The sequence below is a fragment of the Sebastes fasciatus genome, chromosome 21 (assembly GCF_043250625.1).
Source record: "Sebastes fasciatus isolate fSebFas1 chromosome 21, fSebFas1.pri, whole genome shotgun sequence".
Taxonomy (NCBI): Eukaryota; Metazoa; Chordata; class Actinopteri; order Perciformes; family Sebastidae; genus Sebastes; species Sebastes fasciatus.
The window spans coordinates 23595042-23617071 of record NC_133815.1 but is presented as its reverse complement, the minus strand read 5'-3'; the positions used below and the strand labels follow the sequence as shown (position 1 = coordinate 23617071).

The window sequence follows — 22030 nt, the reverse complement described above, 5'->3', positions numbered from 1 at the left end:
GAGACAAAATGCAATAATGTTTTAGCCAGTCTGAGTACAGAAATAAATTACATGATAGTGTCTGTGTAGCTGTGAGAGAAAAGACAACATCTAGTTAATGGCTCCCTCAAGTGGACAGAATTGGGTACTGTGTTTAATAAAGTTTTATTTCTGAACATGAGCAGTATGGCACAGGCTGCTTCATGGGAAAAAATATAACTGTCCTAGTTAAGTTTGGTATAGTCGGCCACTTTGTTTTATCAAACTGATTGGATGGACGTATGCAATATGGAGTATTATACAGTAGATGAAATGTAAATCTTAAACTAATTTTGATTATTAAAGGGGACATATCATGCTCATTTTCAGGTTCATACTTGTATTTTGTGTTTCTACTAGAACATGTTTAAATGCTTTAATATTTAAAAAACACTTTATTTTCCTCATACTGTCTGCCTGAATATACCTGTATTTACCCTCTGTCTGAAACGCTCCGTTTAGCCCATTTCAATGGAATTGTAACAGAATTGCGTTCCTAGGCAACAGCTTGGGTACATGTTTACTTCCTGTCAGCTGATGTCATTCACATACACTGCAACAGGAAATAAACTGGGACACATTTAGAATGTTTACGTTTAAAACTGTGAAATGGTCTAAATATTGTAGATTTGTGACATCACAAATGGACAGAAATCCTGAAGGCTTGTTTCAAAAGCTCAGTTTCTGAATACTGTAATACTGAATGCTGTGTGTATTTCTCTGTGGATTAAGCGTTTTGATACTTTCACAGTATTTATATAGAACTTAAACCTGCTTTATAATATAAAAGCCATGAAAATGTCACTTTTTACAATATGGGACCTTTAAAGCATTCTGAAATGGTTTAACGCTCTATTTTGGCCTTTGGTGGAAGGAGCTAACTGAACTTAGTCTGTGGTTGAGCTTGACACTCATTTTACAGCATAATAACAATAAAAGGTTTGTCCTCTAAAACAGTGGTTCTCAACCAGGGGTCCAGGGACCCCCAGGGGACCTCGAGGGAGGTCCAGGGGGTCCCCAGAAACATGGTGAATAGTTTATTTTTACAATTTAATTCACTATAAGTGAGCCCAATGTGAATGAGAGTCATTCTCTGATCATACGTTTCACTTCCTCAACTGTAGAACAATAGAATTCTGGAATTAATCATATCTAACAACCAAACATATTTTCAGATGGAGGTTCCTGAAGAGAAATCATATCAAATGACCTAATGTGTATCAATTTAAGGGTCCTTGACACAAAAAAAGGTTTAGAACCATATTACATGTGACTTTCACCATACTTTTAAAAATAATCTTTGTGAATAATGTAAAACTGCAGTATTTTTGAGAATAGATGTGACCTATTAAGACTGCAAGGGACTACCTGACCATTTATATGCTTGTTTTCAATAAGTAATATTTAAAATGCAAAAAGGTTTGGTTAAATTCTGTGTGAATTTCATTTCACTTGATAAATAGTAACATATGGAGTAGTAGTAGAAGTAGGATCACACCTTTTTATATTATAAACAGCACCATCACTCTCATTGACTGCTCAACGTCTGATTGTTCAACTGCTGCTTCTTTATCAGAACCGTGACATCACACCCATTTTCGATGATGAATGCGGCTCCTGTTTGTTCGACTCAGACCCCAGAGTGAATCTGGCAAAACACTCAGCGCTTCAGATGAAAGAAGTTTTCCTTTTGTGTTCATGTCAGTCAGTCAGAGGAGGACTGAAGGAACACTGTGTTCTGCCGCTGTGTGTGTGTGTGTGTGTGTGTGTGTGTGTGTGTGTGTGTGTGTGTGTGTGTGTGTGTGTGTGTGGAGGTGGGGGGTCCTTGGATTGGGAGAGGCAGCAGGGGTGCACTGTAAGGACTACTAAACCACAGGGGCATTGTTACCGTGCCAACGGGGAGCCGCCAGCCACTTGTGCTGATATCTTTGTGAGGCTGCAGTCATAGTGCTAAAGTAAACCATTTATTGGTTAAAAAACTGCATCACTGACACGACATACATTTTATTTTTTAACCAAACTGCAACAGCTTCGATGACGTCCACGTCCCTTAGAGACTATAACCGTGGAGCCTGAGCGGCGAGCCCCTCTATTTTCCAACATCTGCCGTCTCAAATGGCCAGCTGGGAATAATGTGGCCGAGCCGGAGGTCAGGAGCTTCAACTTGAATCGAAACAAGTCACAGAAACCCGAGGTCGCTGCTATGCTTTATGCATGGAAGAATACCCTCATGAAAACTATAGTGCTATTGTCCATCATCTTCCACTGATGTAATCTGGAATAAAGAGAAATGATAGCATATATAGGAAACCTAATGTGTAGGTGCTTCTGACGTATTGGTGGGAGTCCAAATCTATAAAAAAAACTGTAAAAGCAGCAAATAATTTGACTTTTTTAGCACATTTTATTCTTAATATCATTATTAAATCATGTTTTTGTAAATTATGTTGTCACCCACATTAAAAATAGTAAGTAATAAATGTCTGTCGTAATCTTTAATAGAAAAATGCAGATAGCAGGATGCTGTCCACAGCTGCATTAAGAGATAGAAACCTTCTCCCAGATGTATCATAAGGATCAATATTAAAAGGCATGACCTGCCTATCATCCTCCCCTCTGTGTCTGCCTCCCATCAAACGCCGCCATTAATATTTGATGGGCATCCATGTCAGAGCGTTCCTCCTGACCCCACAAATGAGGCTTTAACATCTGTATACAGACAAGAGAAGACAATTCAATCAGCCGGGTGGGAGATCTTCTCCCGGTTGATGGATTTATTTGTCACCAGATTTCTTTACCACGGTTACACCTCTGCATCAGTCAGCAGTCAACAACAAGCCCTGACAAGATCTGATAAGTGGCGAGTCCATAAAGTCCGAGTTGACCTAGACTATTACCAGTTAATACCCGGCCATTGTGAGAGCCCGGCCCCGTCTGTGTAAAGGCTCTCTTAATGGCACTCTCAGATTTTCTCCTGCAAAGTGCACCGAGTTGGGTCGGTGACCTCTGTGGAGGAAACGGGCCGTTACCTGTTAATTACAATGTGTGCATAACGACCCGCCAGGACATGCTGCTCTAAGTGGCTGGACAGGTGGTTTGTGGAGTCAGGTAGTTGGGGATGGGTCAGGGTGATGCGTTTAGCAGGGAATGACCATTTTAAAATGTCTCATAAATTGTTTTAGGAGTGGTCCTAAACTTTGAATTATGTGTCATAAAATTGTCATTAAATGTAGGACGCTTTGAGCAGCTCTTTGTCAGGAAGCTAATAGTAACTTTTAGTGAGGTTTATGTGGGAAATAATGACTATAGGTATGTCTACTCAAAAAGCACTGAATCAGCCAGCAGTTTAGATAATATATTCCCCTTACTGTAATTTGGGATATTATTCGTAGATTTGTGATTTGAAGTTCTACTCATCTCTGGAAGCCCTATAATTATTTATCTTATGTGAATCAAATACAAGTTTAATTGATTCTGTTTTTAATCTTCTGGTTATTTATCAGATTAATTGTTTTGTCTATGAAATGTCAAAAATAGCAGGGCTGCAACTAATGATAATTTTCATTGTTGATTAATCTGCTGATTATTTTCTTGATCAATCCATTAGTTGTTTGGTTTAAAAATGTCAGAAATCAGTGATCAGATCAGTGATCATATCAGTGTTTCCCAAAGCCCAATGACGTCCTCAGATGTCTTGTTTTGTCCACGACTCAAAGATATTCAGTTTACTGTCATAGAGGAGTAAAGAAACCAAAAAATAATCACATTTAAGAAGCTGGAATCAGAGGATTTAGACTTTTTTTTCTTAAAAATCACTCAACCCGATTAATCGATTATCAAAATAGTTAGCGATTAATTTAAAAGTTCACGACTAATTGATAAAAAATAGTGAAACAATGTGTGTCACAACTTCCCAAACTTCGGCGTTTTCAAATGTCTGGTTTTGTCCGACCAAAATTCTAAAACCCCCCAAAATATTCTGTTTACTACAATAAAACAAACAAGTGCTCACATCTGAGACGCTGAAACCAGGGAATATGTAATTTTTTTCACCATTTTTGCTTGACATAATAGCTGAAACAATTAATCATTAAAATATTCTGACTATTAGGAAGAATCGCACCAACAAGTGACTTTTGATTGTTTTCAGGCGGAATCCATCATGTCATGCACTTTTCCATGTTATATGAGTACTGGAACTTCAATTTATCATGATACAGGCAGAATTCTTGTAGTTTTGGGGCTTTAAAAAACTGAAAAATTTTGTTTGGGGGGATAATTGGTGATTTCAGAACTCAATGTCTTGTTTGTGAGCAGACTGTTGACCTCTGACCTCATTCGTGCCGGCAGTTGCTGTGTTTTATGAGGTTAAAATCCAACATGGCAGCCAGCCATCTATAGAAAGTGTGTAGCTGCTGCCTCTGCTTGCATAATTTGGGAGCTGAGACCGAGACTAAACACTAACAATTAAGAATAAGTTCCAAACATTAACCTCTCTGAGATTAAGAGCAAAATGACATCATTCTCCAGAAAGTGAGGTGTGTTGGAGGTGTGCAGCTCTGCTTCTACCACTTGGTGGGGCTGCACATTAACGTCCCTGCAGAGAGGCTGGCCAGTGAGAGCTGGAGCTGCACACTCACTGAGGTTTTTGAGGTAAACACCAGAAAAAACAAGCTTGGACAGTGAAAGCAACCGTGACTTATTTGATGGAAATATAACCGCAAATGATTCAGCGACATGAACTTGTGTGCTAGATCTTCACCAAACAGAGAGAGCTGCAATGTTTACATATGTTTTATGAAGATTTAAACTCCCAAACTTGAGTTAACTTTACTAACTTGGGAGCTATAACTTCACTAACTAACGTGAAAGCAAAACGCAATAAAGAAGCCGCTCTTTTGATCTTCAGAAATCTTTGTTATGACTTCCATCTTTACTGCCTGCTGTCTCCGCTGACAGCACTGATGCAAGATTTATATACACTCCCCAACAGATGCATGTCTGCACTACAGTGAAAAGAAGCTTTTTTGGGGGTTCACATCTCCAGTATGAGTGTGAAGGAATAAAGCAGTCACTACAAAGCCCACTGTCACCATTGACCAGCAAAATCAAAGGCATTTCTACGCTGGGTTACAGTGTATCATCTTATGCCAGCACATCGGGTTAATTGGGACCAAACCAGATACATTTGTAGCAGAAAAACGCCTCGATTAGGGGGCCCTAAGATGTGAGATCATGTGAACAGACCACCTGTGGGGCTTTCATTGCTATTTCAATATCATTCATGTCAAGGCCCCTGCACTCGCTGACACAGCTTGAGCCGAGGGAAGAAGATGTTTCAATTCAGGCTCTCGTGAAAAAAAATCCAAACACAAGACGCAGGGGCTCTGGCAGGTTTCAGCTCTGACAAACCCAGAAAGGAGAAGAGGGGGTTGGGTTCCAAAATGCTCTTTCAATTGTAGGACGTCCATCAAAGAGTCCAAATGGGGACATTTAGGGGGAACCTTGGCACATCAGACAGACACTCCTAATACACACCACCTTTATTCTAAGGCTGTTAAAAAAGAAAGATCAAAGTTTCTGCAGATGAAAAGGGCCCCGTTCCCTGCATTTATACCCCCACCACCCATTCACCCACTCCCTCTTTTGCTAAATTAAGAAAGCGGGCTTCGGCAGGCATGTGAAGAGGACTTCAACAATTATGGAGATGCTCCAACTCAACCCCTGCCTCTAATTACCGGTCTCTGATGGTTAAAAGGGCTTCCTTCTCTCCAAAAAAGCTGCTATTGCTCGCTGCCGTTCTCGAACACAGGGTGACCACTGGAGGAACCACAAAATATGCCTGCTGCACAGGCTGGCTCTCACAAAAAACACTTCCTTCCTTTTGCATGCTGGGAAAAGTTTAAACACAGGAAGTTTTGAAGATTTATCAAATGTTTTATTGTCAAAATAAAGGTTTTGCTTCTTTTTTTCTCACAAAAAGAGACATCTACACTTTGTACAAATTTACAATATAAGCTTATAAAGAAATCTTTTTATACACAAATGTACAAGTTGTTTTTTTCATACTTTTTATATAAATACATTTGAAATAACAAAAATGAACCCGTAAAAAAATGGGCACTATTAAGGCTTAATTTAAACCATCTTTGATGTGATTGAATTGTGTACAATGTTGTCTGGCACTGTGTAGATAATAAAATGGCAATAATAAAAAACCTCTTTGTATGAAGCTAGTTAGGAACAAAACCTGTCTCTCTGCCTACAACAAGTAATGCCCAGGGCTGCTTAAAAAGCCTCAATCTGTACCTCTAATACATATAAACAGGGAGGAATTAACCTGTGTGAATGCCAGATACATTGTTTCACTCACAGAGGTGTGTGGATGTTTGAGGAAGAGGAGGAACACCTCAGCAGCAGTTCATTACTATGCAAATTGCTTAAGACAAGGGAGTTGATGGGTTATCTCCCAAACAATTAGCAGTCCTCATTTAAGCTGCTTTTTCTTTCTTTTTTGTCTCATTCAAACCTGGGACAATGGCATCTGCTTGGGACAAGACACGGAGCTGGCCGTGCCAGACCTCCACGTCAGTCCGGTGCTCACATCACTGTACATGGATCCACTGGTGCCTTTGCTCCCCCAGCAGCACCTGGTGCAAAAAGTCCTCCACGAGTCCAAAGTCTTCCCAGACCAGATCCAAACTCCCGACGTGATGCCCACCAGAAGGCACATAAAGTACTTCAACATAAACACCGCATAGTCCGGACTCCTGCGGTCTCTCTCCAGCAAACAGCTGGAGCAGTTGTGCGTGATCTCCCAGCTCTGCCTGTTGTGCTGCTCGTAGAAGTAACATGCCACTATAACCGTGGCCGGTACCGTGTAGAGCACCGTGAAGACTCCGATCCGGATCATCAGCTTCTCCAGTTTGTCCGTTTTGGTGCCACCTTGCTTGATGACGCTCCGGATTCTGAATAAAGACACGAATCCGGCCAGGAGGAACATAGTCCCGATGAATAAATAGATTACTAAAGGAGCCAGGACGAAGCCTCGCAGGTTGTCCAGGTTCTGGTTGCCCACATAGCAGATCCCAGCCACGGAGTCTCCATCCACGGAGCTGAGAGCCAGCACCGCGATGGACTTGATGCTGGGGACGAGCCAGGCGGCCAGGTGGAAGTACTGCGAGTAACCGGCGATCGCCTCGTTACCCCACTTCATCCCGGCTGCGAGGAACCAGGTGAGCGACAGAATCACCCACCAGATGGAGCTGGCCATGCCGAAGAAGTAGACGAGGAGGAACACCACGGTGCACAGCGCAGGACCGGTGGTCTCGTAGTGGATGTGCTCCACGTCAAACTCCCGGTTACACGCCACTTTCTCGTGTCCAGCGATTAATCTAACAATGTATCCCACTGACACAAACATGTAGCAGGCTGAGAGGAAGATGATGGGTCTCTCCGGGTACTTGAATCTCTCCATGTCGATGAGGAAAGTGGCCACGGTGGCGAAAGTGGACACGAAGCACAACACGGACCAGAGGCCGATCCAAAACGCGGTGAACGCTCTCTCGTCGTGCGTAAAGTACGGGTTGTGGCACGGCATGGCGCAGTTCAGGATCTGACCTGTTTTCACCCGGTTGTAGAGCGGGTGTCGGTCCGTGTTCAGCGGCACCATCGGCTCCAGACACCGGCAGCCCGGCTCACACGGAGGAGGAGCTGCTCCTCCAGCGGGCGGATGGTGTCTCCCAGGCGGCGCGACGGGCTTCTTTCTCGGCGGCGGGTTGTAACCCTTAGAGGAGGGGTGGTTGGTGGGTTTGGAGAGGATTGGCGACACCGTAGTGGAGTCTGTTCTGTTGTAGTCCATGCATAAGGTCTCCGGGTTGCCCTGCACCGGCAGCAGGTCGCACTTCATCCGATCCGGCCACGGGAAGCCGTACTGCCGCATGAGAGGCGCGCAACCGGCCCGGGCTCTCTCACACACGCTCCGGCACGGAGGTAAGGGTTTCTTGTAGTCCTCCAGGCAGATCGGGGTGTACATGCTGCACAGGAAGAACTTGAGGTCCGGGGAACACTGGATCTCGACTAAGGGCCAGAACTGGTGCACCTCCAGTCCGGCTTCGTCCTGCGTGTCGTGGTTGAACTGGTTGGGCATGTAGGTGTAGTTGTAGCCGATGCCTTTGCACAGAGGCACGGCGATCTCCTGGCAGGTGATCTCCTTGGCGGTGGTGCAGCTGGATCTGGGCAGGAGGAGGGCGAGTGAGAGGAGCAGGTAGATCCCGAACAGGTCCATGTCCATCAGACCTCTTGTGGCGACAGATCCTCTCTCTCTCGGTCCGGTTAGATGTCGATCAGCAGCGCGCCCATCTCGCTTCTCTCTCTGGATCTTGCACGGAGTTGCAAGCAAAATGTGCAATCCGTGTTTACTTTCAGCTGAAGAGGAGGAGGAGGAGGAGGAGAGGAAAGCAGCCTTCGAGCAGCAGTCAAGATGGCTGAGAGGAGAATCCACCTTCTCCTGGAGAGCGCTCCTCAGTATCCTTAGAATAAAAAAAAAAAAAAAACACCAAGTAGCTGCTGTCCGATCGCTGTAAAAAACGGATAAAATGTGGGTTTCTTTCTTCAAAACACACACAGCAGGCTACATTCAGTCGGCTCGTCCCACCTTAGTCCTGGTTCCCATACAAATCAACGGCTTACGAGACGAAGCGGTGCCACTATATACCAGAGGGTTGGCTGGATACGCCCACTAGAGCGGCTCCTCCAATCACAGAGCGACAAAGGCGGGGCTTTCAAGGCTGTCAATCAATTTGTTTTCACCTCCAGATATTTTGTTAAAGTGTGTATGATCACACTAGTCTGAGATCATCTGATCAGCTATACTTCTTGTTGTTCGCAGGTGCAATTTTCTGACAAGAGGCGATCAGGCTTTTGCTGTCAGGGCTCCCAAACTCTGGACTGCACTTCCTATATATTTTTTTCCCCCAGGCCATCCGGCTTTTAAATTCATAATTCATACACCTTCTCACATAAAAATATATCTTATACTGTAAATGTTCTTAATGTATATGTTCTTAATATGCTTGTATATGTTCTTAATATGTCCTTGTACAAAGTATTTCCTTTTATAATTGTAATGTAAATGTAATATAACTTATTATTTTAATGGAGCTTCCCAGCAATTTCACACGTTTGTACCTGTATAACCTGCGTGACAATAAACATCTTGAATCTTGAATCTATAGAGATACGATCATCTATCTCTGTATCCACTTTTTAAAAAAACTTTTGAAAACAATTTTTTTTTAGGATAGCATTCCTATAAGTAGAAGACTGGGTATAAATATATGTATGTATACATCCGTTTCTGGACGCATGTTTACATTTATACACATTTATGTATATACAGTATATACACTGTATATTTGTTTTATCAACTTGTCCTATCATTTTAAACCACTTCTATTATTATTGATATGTTCTGTGATGTTCTGTTTTAACAGTTACCATATCTTTTACGTTATTTATCTGCTTTTATTGTCTTGTGAAGCACTTTGTAACATCTGTTTTGAGAAGTGCTATATAAATAAATGTATTATTATTATTATTATTATTAGTATAACTAGTTCTGCCAGTGTGCCAGTGTCTGTGGCACCGGGATGTTGCAGACAGAATAAGTACTTTTACGCATTTTTGTGCGTAAAAAGCCCAGATTATTATTATAGGCGATGTGTTTATGGAAATATGTCAAGCCCAGAGCCATGAGCTGGTCTAAAATCATCTATAATAGCCCTGTAATGAATTCCCCCCCAAACCTAAATTTCAAATAGCAGAACTATCATTTTAAACATTATAATCATACTAATATAAAGTAATTATAAAGAAGTGCTCCAGACGCGCTGTTTGGGAATAATAACCTACTATTTTCATAATCGTGCTCGGTGACTGAACTTTTCTTGTAACTTCCTTTAACACTCAATCATCTGGAGCTATAGACACACATCCTCGCTCTGCCTGCATGTTTCCATTGTTGTTACTCTGTGTGTGTGTGTGTGTGTGTGAGAGAGAGAAGGGTTTGGTAAATTGGCTAATTTGCGCATGATAAGACTACCCAGGGAGCTGTCTGTCCTTGTGAAAAGCTGTTTTATTTTTTAAATGAGGTGCTAATGTTTCGTTTAACGCTCGCATAGAGCTCCGCGGGAGGCGTAATTGCGCGAGGCGAAGAGCAGCGCAGCGCAGCACTCTGGGAGACAGAGGCACACTGGCTCATATCACTGTTAACATGCTTACACTGGGTGTCTGGGGATCTCACCACTTATTACAGACAGTCATCTTATTGTAGTTTCTCATGTCTCATATTGTCCTATAACGTCTCCGGATAAAGACGGTGTCTTCCACTTGATGGCATTCTTATCTCTTGTACTGATCTTATGTGATGATCAAATGATCGTATATAAGTTATGGATGTGTGTATACTTTTGCAGTGGCAGAAAATAAATAAGTACATTTACTCAAGTACTACTTAAGTGCAATTGTGAGGTACTTTACTTTTCAAATTTCTGGTACTTTATACTTCCACTATATTTCAGAAGTACATATTGTGCTGTTTTCTCCTCTAACTTTATCCAACAGCTACAGATTAAATGTCACAAAAAAATGATGCATTGCTACACATTAAAGTGCCCAAAGTTCCAGGTAGTTAAACTTAAATTTACCTCCACCAGCTACACAATTAAAATACTTCTTCCATATCAATGAATCAGTAAAAAAATGTAATAATATATGAGAATATAATGCATAACGAGCACTTTTACTTTTGAAACTTTAAAGGTCCCATATTGTAAAAAGTGAGGTTTTCATGTCTTGTGTTATATAAAAACGCTAAGTCCATGGAGAGATACACAAAGTCCGTGTTCAGAAACTGTGCCTTTGAAGCAAGCTGTCAGGATTTCTGTAATTTTGTGATCTTTTGTGAATATGTAGGTCTAAACGTAAACATTCTAAATGTGTTACACACTAACATGCTATTTAGTACGCCAAAACTGAGAAATTTTAGTACGTCCTAAAAGTATGAAACAAATAGTACGTGAATTGCATACGATTTCCGGTGAAATATTACAGTATGGAACACTGGACACTACAGCGGCATAAATGTCCCACAATGCAATGCCGTAGTGATGACAACGTTCATAACAGCAATAACGGACAGCTCAGTTTAACTGTAAGTGTAAGATTTCACTTTGCTAGGCGTAATATATATTTTAAAATTAATTCAGACTTTGATTCTCACAAACCGTTGTTTGAGGTTGGCAACGGTTGCCATGGTTACACGTCTCCAACCGGCAAGGAGGCTCTCAGAAAGTGACGACGTAAATTACTGCTCAGTGCGTCCGAAAAGACACATACTACTGTTTATTCAGACAAAAGTGTGTTGAACTTTTGTTTCTTTCGTTTCAATTTCGTTCCCGAGTTCTGCTCCGGAAACGAAATTGAAGTCGAAAAAAAACAGTTTTGGGCCAAAAATGTGGGCACCCTGGACTTCTAACCCCCAAAAGGCACAACTAGACCACACTGTCAACCATCATACCAAATTTGAAGTTCCTAAGTGAAGTAGTTTTTGAGTTCTACGCTGGAAACAAAAGTGTGACACGTGGACGGATGGACGGACATGCTGAGCGCTATATACCCCTGACTACGTTGTCGCAGGGGTATAATGATCTGAATACTTCTTCCATCACTGAATATGTATCTAATGTCCCTCTAACACATGTTCCACAAGTACTAAAGTGCTTTCATACATGAGCAGAACTTACACCTATTGGACTGCTTGAAATATTGCACATAATAATAATAATAATAATAATGCTCATTATTTAGAGGGTGAACTTACAGTTGTTTTTACAGACCTAAAAACACCCAATAAACTCACAAAGGATGTATAATTGATATCTTATTGTCGTGAGAATCAGCATTGTCATTCTCACGGACTGTTCAAGGACGCAAAATCACGCAGCTTCTGCTAAAGCGAGGCACGAGACGCTGACCATGTGATCGGCACATCTGCTCGAAACTCGATATTCATTTCAGCAACAAGAGAGATGTGTTTTTTTGAATAGGCATTCTGTCCTCTGCCGTGCTCACCCTTTGCACGCACACACACATAGTTTGGGTGCTAGGAGGCCAGTGTGTGATCTTTACAGTGCGAGCAGAGTGTTATAAAAAGCATCTTCCTTCCAGTTTCCCATCCAAGCATAATGCAACATTGTGTGCTGGAGTTTGGAGTTTTAACTTTAGTGATATTGTGTTTGGAGTGGAGCCAGGTTCTTTATCATGTGAGGCAGCCCTATTTTTTTTTACAGCCTCGACCCAGAGAACGAATGAACTAACCCCGCAGAGCATCAGGAGAAACCCAGATTGATTAAGTGACTCGCCGGCGTGAGATAACAAGGAAGGAGCTCTGTTAATGGCTGTTTGCTTTTGATTAGAGAAACAAGAGTTCGGCTAGCCACTGCCACAGAGTTGACGGAGTGTATGTTTGTGCACACGATGGATGGCGTGACATTTTCTTAATAATAAACCCTGAAAGAGGACGCGTAATAAGTAGGGAGTGAGGGTAAGGTGGTGGTCACGGTGTGGGAGAGTGATGAAGGGAGGGTAAGACGAGGGCAAGAGAGGCCGTCGAGTCTGTGCAGAGATAATGATTTACTCTGAGGAAATCCACTCATCTCCTGTTTGCAACGCAGAGCTGTGAGAAAATATCTCCCCAGAACCAAAAGCCTTACAGAAACACTCTGTGACCAATGAATAAAATCCAGAATCACATCCAGATCCCCAAGTCAATGTGTTCAATTTAAAGCCCCATTCTGTCCGTCAGAATCGAGTGCTCCCAGCTAAAGAAAAAGGAAGCCCCATCAAGTGTGACTGCGTGCCAGATCCTGGACTTACCTCAGAGATGGCGAGACGGAGATATGCTAATGCAACTTTATCTTGTAAAGGAAAGCTTCAAGGAGATTTAGCCAATCTGCTGGACACAATTCCAAGAGCCTCGGTGGCATTTAGCGGGCTCGCGCTAACCCGGGGCTGCTTGTTAAGACTTCATTAGCTGTGTTTGCTCAGGCCTCTTCTCTCCAAAGAGGTGGAGGAGGGCTCCCCGGGCTCCAGCCTCAGCCCCACTATAGACACTCCATATGGGGCTTGTTTGCTCACGGCTGGCCTGGTAATCACTTTCAGGTGGAGCTGGAGGAGACGGAGTAAGGCTGAGGGGATTTTGGGGAGAGCTGGAAACCTTCCCCCCCCTCTATATCCCCAGCCCCCGCCAGCAACCTCCTTCTCCACCGTGTGGTACTCCTGAGGTGACAGAGCGTGGAGCGTGTACCCTGTGAATTAGCTCACCTAGGGCCCATTACCTTAACAAATACAGCCAGCCCCTCCAATCAGCCTACTGCTGGGAGGACAGGCGGCCCCTGTAAATCCTTCCTTACAGCCACCGTCCCTCTCCGTGAGGCCAGGGAGGACTCGTGTGTGTGTGTTTGCATGTAGAGAAAGAACTATAAACCCGAGTGAGACAATCAAGTCTTGAAGCAGCAGCACAAGGCAGCTTTAATGACAGCAAGAGTTAAATTCACTTCACTACCCAGAGGTCATTGGACTCGGCATCAGCAACCTGCACACATTGCACTCATGTTTACACACCCTACCAGTCTGTGATGCTTCATACTCAAGGAGACAAAAGAGATGAGACATGTTGTTGTTGCTTTTTAAAAATATAAAACTTTAGTGTTGTGAAAGCCAAACTAAATTTAGTACGGTTTTACTGTTTTTAAGCCATTAATATTAACATTTGGGTTGCCAGGTTGTTCATTCCTGTGAGTGATTGGACTGTTTGACCACTCCATGTACAGTATTAACATGTACAACTGCATGACATGTTATCATAACTGCAGACTAGATCGCTTATTAGAAAGCGAGAAACTCATGAGCGTTTACTAATAGATTGACAACATTTTGGCAACTCCAAATTTTGGCGATTTTGAAGAAACAAAAAAACTGAAGGATTAAGTGTACAGACGATTCCCCTTCTTCTTTAGCTAAAGCAAAGTTGACACTATACAACTTTCAAAGTGGTCAGATCGCTGTACTGTTCACACGACACAACTTGCTATCTTAAAGTGGTTTTCACACTACATGACTGACCGGTGACAGGGGGTCAACATCTTTCTCTGGGAGGAATCCCCAAAGAGTCCGTCAAGTGTCCAAACTACCTTTTGTCACGAAATCACACGCAAGAAGTGACACAGGCGTAGTCATGCTTGTTGACGTTGTCGTTGGCACACATCTTCACAGAATAGTTTCCACACGTCTTTTACTATTTCCCCCTGATAGATCAGCCACTTTGTTATGTGTTGTGTTTATTAATGCAACAATCCAACATTGTATGTGCAACTTTGGTCCGTGTTACAAATGCAACACATACAGTAGAGTTCCCATTATTACAGCCAAGCAACCCCTCCGCCAGGTTTCCCCTCAGCCCGTGTTTCACACTCTCATTGGCTGTAGCTACCCAACAGACTCCCCGACAGGTCCAGATATTTAGCATGCTAGATATCTGGAATATGTCTGCGATACATCTGTGAGCCTCACGGATCACGTCTTTGAACAGTTGGCGCTGATTTTGGAGCGCCGAGCCAGTGTCACTTTGCCTCTGAAATAAGGCTTTTGTCGGGGAGCTCCAAAAACTGTCGGCGAGTGGGAAACCAGGGCTAAAGTCTTGTAGTATGAACTAGGCATTGATAAACCATTAAAAAACCCATTGGATCATCTGAAAAATGCATTGTCCCAAAGCTGAAAACATGGCTGTTCTGTATCCTGTTCTGTATCCTGTGATTGTATCACGATAACAAATTGAATGTGTAGAACCAAGTTTGATAAAGTTGAACTATTAATGATTTTTATGAAGAAATAATCAAGGATAAGAATTAACTGATTATAATGGCTAACTAAGAACAATTATAATGCCTAATAATCACTCTGACCTTATGAAAGAGTGTACGTATTGAATGTATAGGGAAATGAAAGTACAGAGGAGGCCGAGCGGATGCGGATGGCCGAGGAAATGGGAAGGATCTGAATTACAAAAGACGGTTTGATTAACAAATCAGCAAAACATGGGTTCAACGAGGTTCACCTGGTATGACCTAAAACATAGACCTTAAGAAGAATGGGCTTTTTTATCAACGCAGCAATTGTTTGTGCAAAGATGATCATGCCATCTGTAGCTCCTTCCGGTAGGCCTCATGCCTACTGGTGAGTAAGCATGAGGCCGACCAGAAGGAGCTACAGATGGCATGATCATCTGCAGCCGTTAGATGATGATCCGTTAAATCACCATCTAACGGATGATGTCCATACAAGAATAGTCAAAAATATATAAAACCCAAGACTTTAGAGAAGTAAGCAGTCGCCTGGGGACACTGCGTCGCTCCGACTGAAGATTGAGTTTTTCCATGTGAAGACAACACAACTCTCTCGACCCCGAAGCCTCGCTGCCTTGAGGAGCCCTTCTCCTCTGGCTTGAAACAGCTGGCACAGAATGAGATGGGGGTTCAGCGAATGTTGGCTCTCAATCCTCTGAGAGAGATGCTGTTGCCTATTTTTGGAGATTTTTGGACTCTTTGCATTCTTTCTTCCAGCCTTTATTTTTCAGAACCCAGGGTGGTTGTGAGCAGAACATCAATAGTGAAAACAGGACAGGGATAGAATTGAGATTGTCTGAAAAATTCTGTATTGATTGCATTTATAACATTGGATTGATAATATTACTGTTTAATCGCTGTAAGGTTATCCAGAATTAAACTAAAGTAACCCACATTGCACATATATAAAACTGCACAAAATCCAGTCAATGAAAAAAACAAACAAGAAATGTGTCAGGAGAGGTCAAGAAGCCAACAGGCTTATACAAAGAACCTCCCGGAGAAAAAAAAAAACAATAACAAAAAAGGAAGAAAGATCTAAATTAACATAATTTAAAAAATACAACAAAAGTTAAACAGCAACAAGAAGTACACAAAATGTGCAGAAAACCTAACCAAACAGTGGAAAACAATCCAATAAAAACAATGAAATAAATACAAAAAACAGTACAAAATAAAATAAAATATATCTAAACATATCAAAAGATAATTAGACATCATTAATTAAATGTGATGATAATTTCCTTTTAAAATGTTCTAAGGATAACAAGCTCTTGATGACATGTATTTTGGTGTTCCATATTTGTACACCACGATATCTGAGTGAGTACTGGCCATGTTTTGTTTTGTAAAAAGGCAGGTGAAGATGATTAACCTGTCTAGTATTATGTGAATGAATTTGAGAATTAGATTTAAAGAAGTTGCTAAACGATGATGGTAAAGAAGAAGGCAAGAACATATATTTATATATATAAACACACATATCTGATGAATATTTATGTCATAAACTGAAAGAATGTTCAGTTTCCTGAACAGTGGAGCAGAAGCCTCCTTAGAGTTTGACAAAGTTGCCAATCTTACAAATCGTTTTTGCAACAAATAAAGTTTATGAAGATTGGAGGGGTATGTATTTGCCCAAACAATATTACCATAAATCAAATAGGGATAAACCTCACCACTAGATGCTACTAAATCCTACACACTGGTCCTTTACAGAAGAAGAAAGGCACTTTTATTGATCCCCGAGGGGAAATTGTATATTTGCATTCTGTTATTCTACACAGTACATAGTACACACAGGCCCGAAATACACACACACATGAATAAACAGGTCCTATAAACATGCATTAATGGAGAGATGTCAGAGCGAGGGCCCGACAGGCGCCCCGAGCAGTTGGGGGTTTGGTGCCTTGCTCAAGGGCACCTCGGCAGTGCCCAAGAGGCAAACTGGCATCTCACCAGCAACCAGTTCACACTCAGTACTTGGTCCAAGCGGGGACTTGAACCTGCGACCCTCCGGTTCCCAAGCCAAATCCCTACGGACTGATTTACTGCTGCCCCAGTTTCTCTGTATTCTGTGACATAGTTTAGGCTTTAGTATGTGACGAGAACATGTTGTTGGTCCAGACTCTAAAAGTGACATTTCCATAGCAGCAAAATTATACTTGCAGCTTAAATAGTTTACAGAAACTATAACAACTGTTGCTATTATAGAAGGGAGCTGTTGTTAACTGAAGTAATTTCACATAGTATCTTTAAGCTCAAGCTACTAAAGGTGCTGGTGAGAAGGCAGTGATAAAGGCTTTAAGAAGAAGACAATTAATAGCTGGATGAATCACGTTCACACCAGTCTATTCTGATTAGGTATATATAGGTAAATAGGCAGGCTAATCTAAAACAGGTCCAGTGTGTAGGATCTGGTGGTATCTAGCGCTGAGGTGAGGAGATTGCAACCAACTGAAGCCTCTCCCGTGTGCAAAGCGTGTTGGAGAGCTACGGTGGCCGACGTGAAAATGCGAACGGCCCTCTCTAGAGCCATTTGTTGTAAGAGTAGAGTGCGTATTGTGTGCGTACGTGGGAAGTGAGTGGAGAAGCAACAGAGAGAGAGCGGTGGCGACAGGAGTGTAATTGACACCGGCCCAAGCAGGAAAAGTTAACAGCGTTTGGTTTGTCCATTCTGGGCTACTGTAGAAACATGGTGGTGCAACATGGCAGACTCCTTGAAGAGGACCCGCTCCCTATGTAGATATAAACGGCTCATTCTAAGGTCAAGAAAACATGATTCTTATTATCAGGTGATTGTACACTAAAGAAAACATACTTAATTATTAATATAGTATTCCATTTCTGCCAATAGATCCCACTAATTGTTACTACAAATCCAAACTATCTGCATGCCTAGATAAGTAACCGTGAGTGAGGACATTTTGTAATTTAGTGCTGATTAAACACTGCATTGTTTATGTAAGAGCCATGCTTAGTGCAGTTTTAATCCTGTGAGAATATATTCAGTTTAAATGTATTTTCATACAAACAGTGAAACTGAATATAAGTTACTAAGCAGCAATGCAAACCTGTTACATGACACCAACATCTGTAAGATGGGTTAGTACACCTAAAATCTTGAGAAAAGCAGATCCACTCACTTTTCGCTCACAGAACTAATTAAAAAACAACATTGCCTCCATGAGGAGAATCTGTACCGCTCTCCTGCAGCCAAAGAACTGACTGTTGTTGGCTGCCATCCCTGAGCCGAGTAAAGTGTGCGTGCGTGTTATCGTGTGATTGTTTGGAGTTTTCAGCCATCCGATGCCACAAGAATCTGGCCAGCCAGCAGAGGTCTGCTTTTGGCTGCTATGACGCCTGCTACTTGACACTCCCGTCAGATTTATTTCCCCTCTTGTAAAACAGCATGCGACTTGTTCTCTCCGTCCAGAAAGGTAAGCGAGCCCACAGAGATTTCTCCTACTCAGGAAACACACACACGCACACACACACACGCACACACACACACACACACAGTCACACACACACACACACACACACACACACACACACACACACACACACACACACACACACACACACACACACACACACACACACACACACACACACACAGTCACACACTGGCCCATATAATAGCGGGAGCTGATTTTTTTAACCCCTCCGTGTAACCGGAGATGAGGCCTGCGTGCCTGGAACGACACATGGACGGCGCTTAAGCAGGTAGACTTGCCATCTGGTTCCAACACATGGGGTGGAACACTTGTCTTTGGATCCTGAAGGTGGTACTTTCATTTTCTTGCTCTGCCGCCTGTCGTTATTGTAGCAGCACACAGCGGTGGGATATTGTGGAGGGGGTCGGCCTGGTTGCTTTGGTGCTGGTTCTGACCAGCCTGCAGAGGGGTCACAAGGTCTCTGCAGTCATTACTACAGGGAGGGAAGAGGAAGCAAACCCTCCAAAACCGGCGTGTACAGATGAACAAACAGCTAGTATGGTTAGCGAGAATGTTACCCTGGAGGTAGATCCCTTTGCAGTCAGCTGGAATAGCTAATCTTGAGATGCGGTCAAGAGGTAAGACTGTATGTGTAAGACTAGTCTATAGCAGTGGTTCTCAAACTTTTTCATGCCAAGGACCCCTAAAGTGACACAAATTAAACCACGGACCCCCATCTGATAAGATTTTGTCCCAGGGTTCCCCATCTGATAGGATTTTCTTTTACAGAGAGTGTATTAAACCCACCACCAAAATAGTCATTGTGTTACTTATGGATGGAATTACAGTGAAAATGAATTATTCCCATTTTTGCCATCACTGGCCTATAGCGTTAACGTTACATTCCCTCTAGATCTTTTTGGTGAACCCCCAATCTTAAAGTTCTAACTGCACCTATGTCCAAAGGTAAAAAAAAATCCAGCAGTTAAATAGGGCACATAACAGATGAATAAAACCACAAATGGTCATTTTTACATAATTTTTTATGGATTAAACAAATGAGACATAAGATGTACCTACCGCGTAAAACCAATGGATGTATAAAGAGAACTGGATACAGCATTGGAGGCGGGGCCACGTTTTTTCCTATGAAAGTTGTGCAGCAGCACATGAGGCAAAAAAAGTTTGACTTCCGATTATAAAACTACCCGGATCTGCCGGGGATCTTCCGCAGTCATTGGGCCCATAGAGCAGGCGCAGTAGCGTTTCCTTTAACTCCGCCTTCCAGCCCTTGCTCCAGCCTCGGTCTGGGTCTCATTCACATTAACGGAGAAAGGGAAATAACTCTGGATTTGGCTGTTAGTGCATTTTACAACTTTTAGGACCTAATGATTTAAATAAGGTCAGAGGTTGATTTACCTCACAAAAAAATATCCACTGTTTGGCCACTATGTAAAATTTGCTTCATAGCCTTCCTGTTTCCATGGTAAATCCAGCTGTTGTTTTACTGTTGAACAGAGCTAGGCTAGCTTTCTCCCCTTGCTTCTAGTCGTGATGCTAAGCTAAGCTAACAGCCTGCCTTCTTTAGCTTCATATTTAACAGAAACAGATATGAGAGCAGCATTGATCTCGTCATCTAACTCTCTGCAAGACAGAGAAAAAGTACATTTTCCAAAATGTCACACTATTCCTTTAATTTGTCCAGAATGAATGGCGAATTAGTCCAAAAATAGTCTAAAATGGTCAAGAGTTACACATCTTTGTGCTACAGACGAACTTCGATGTCTATCAGAAGTGATAGATATTTCTGTAAGCAGCCCTAGAACACGACCCCGGAGATTTTCGGAAATGTCAATGGAATCATGTAGCTACTGTATATCCTTCATGTTTTCCTTCCTCACTTATCCTCTCTTTAGCGCCGTCTCCCTCCTTACCTCCCACCGTCTCTGTGTGTGGCGTACTGTGAAACAGATGGCGAGGGCAAGGATGACCGCCAGACAGAAGGAGGGAGAGAGCGAGAGGCAGAAAACGACATGGAAGGGAAGTGGGAAACCATATCCAGAGGGCGAGAGACAGAGAAGCGGAGAGGTAGCAGATGTGTAAAACACGAACGACCTTGTGGAGTTTGCGTCTCGTTTCTTGGCGGACTCCGATCAAACCCCCGATCGCTCTCACTGTGCACATCAGAGGCTGAGCGACGCCCCTAGTGAGCTACCCTGGGCATCCTATACTGCTCATTAGCGGTCCCATTAAGACGTGTTTATTCATGTAAACACAGGCATTATTTGCAGTATTATTCTAGCCTTCACACTGTTTACATTCTTATTTATATTTTATTCAACCTTTATTTAACCAGGCAAGTCATTAAGAACGAATTCTTCTTTACAATGACAGACTTGTCTTGGGGAGCAGTTCCAGGACTACAGGTTATTATTTGAACCTCTTTGGCAAACATCTGCGATGAGGTGGGTGCATAAGAAGACTCGTGGGTGGGGGGATGTTTGTGTGAATTTGTGTGTAACAGGGAAAACTGAGGCTCCCCAAGGCCAGATAGTGGAACACTGATGACCTTATCTGCTACATGCTTTCTGCCCCCCCCCACATCTCTCCACGGACTGGAACGCCTCCATATCTCGTCAAGCTTTACTCATCCCCTTCATGGAAACACCTACAGCCATGTCGTTTCTAGCTAAATAATTAATAGGAATGGATAATGAACATCATCGTTACCGACATATGATGTGCTCATACATTGCCTTATGTCATCTGTACACTGAATATTAGAGGCAGGAAAGAAAATAGTGGGGGTGCCTGGGCTTTTTCTTATGTTCCATGTGAAGAAATGTAGCTAGGAAAATATAATGAATGTGGACACCTGCATGTCTGCATTGATGGTTAGGTTATTTGTAGATTGGAGCCACCGGACTCCCGTGGTACTCCATCTAAAAGGCTGCTCTACTGTATACCATCACAGATGGTCAATTGTGCAATATAGCAGGGTTTTTTTTACGCCGTTTGTAGCTTTACCTACAAAGAGTAATGCACTGTAATTCGTATACAGTATATCCCTCAAAATCAATTTGTATGTAATCCATGTAATTCTGAACCAGGAAGTATAAAGAGCGACAATTGCCACGTAGGGAGGAGATCAGGGTGGGGTCAAAAAACACAAGACCTCTGCCCAGGAATCCGGTGTTGGTGTCCCGTGTGAAACCAGAAGTCAACGTTGATTTATTTGTCACGTAACTTCCGTACTTAAGTTACGCCACTTTCGGAATTATTTCAACCCAAACCGTGACCTTTTCCTAAACCTAACTAAGTAGTTTTGTGGCCTAAACCTAACCAAGTTAATATTTTCCTAAACCTAAGTAGTTTTATTTTGAAAAGCCTGGAGTGGAAATTGACACTTGCGTCACGTGTTGCTGTATATTTATAGGAAAATGCACAAAATATGAGTAATAACTTTTCGTAAGAAATCATACGCGATACGTTGAATATAGAGTCATTTGTGATGTAAACTTGTATCGATCCCACAGTATGCTAACCTTCGTTCTCTGTGTCCATTTCCTTCTGTACCTCAGAAAGAAGAAATGGCATTTTGATTACCTC

The 22030-nt window shown here is 42.4% G+C and overlaps 1 protein-coding gene across 1 annotated transcript; it reads right to left on the bottom strand.

Annotated features, from left to right (window-relative positions):
- Positions 1 to 5918: 5918 nt before the first annotated feature.
- Positions 5919 to 8696, bottom strand: fzd8a (frizzled class receptor 8a). The gene has a single exon (XM_074621852.1). It carries the CDS (start codon positions 8309 to 8311, stop codon positions 6542 to 6544), a length of 1770 nt encoding a protein of 589 aa, XP_074477953.1. The 5' UTR covers positions 8312 to 8696; the 3' UTR covers positions 5919 to 6541.
- Positions 8697 to 22030: the final 13334 nt, after the last annotated feature.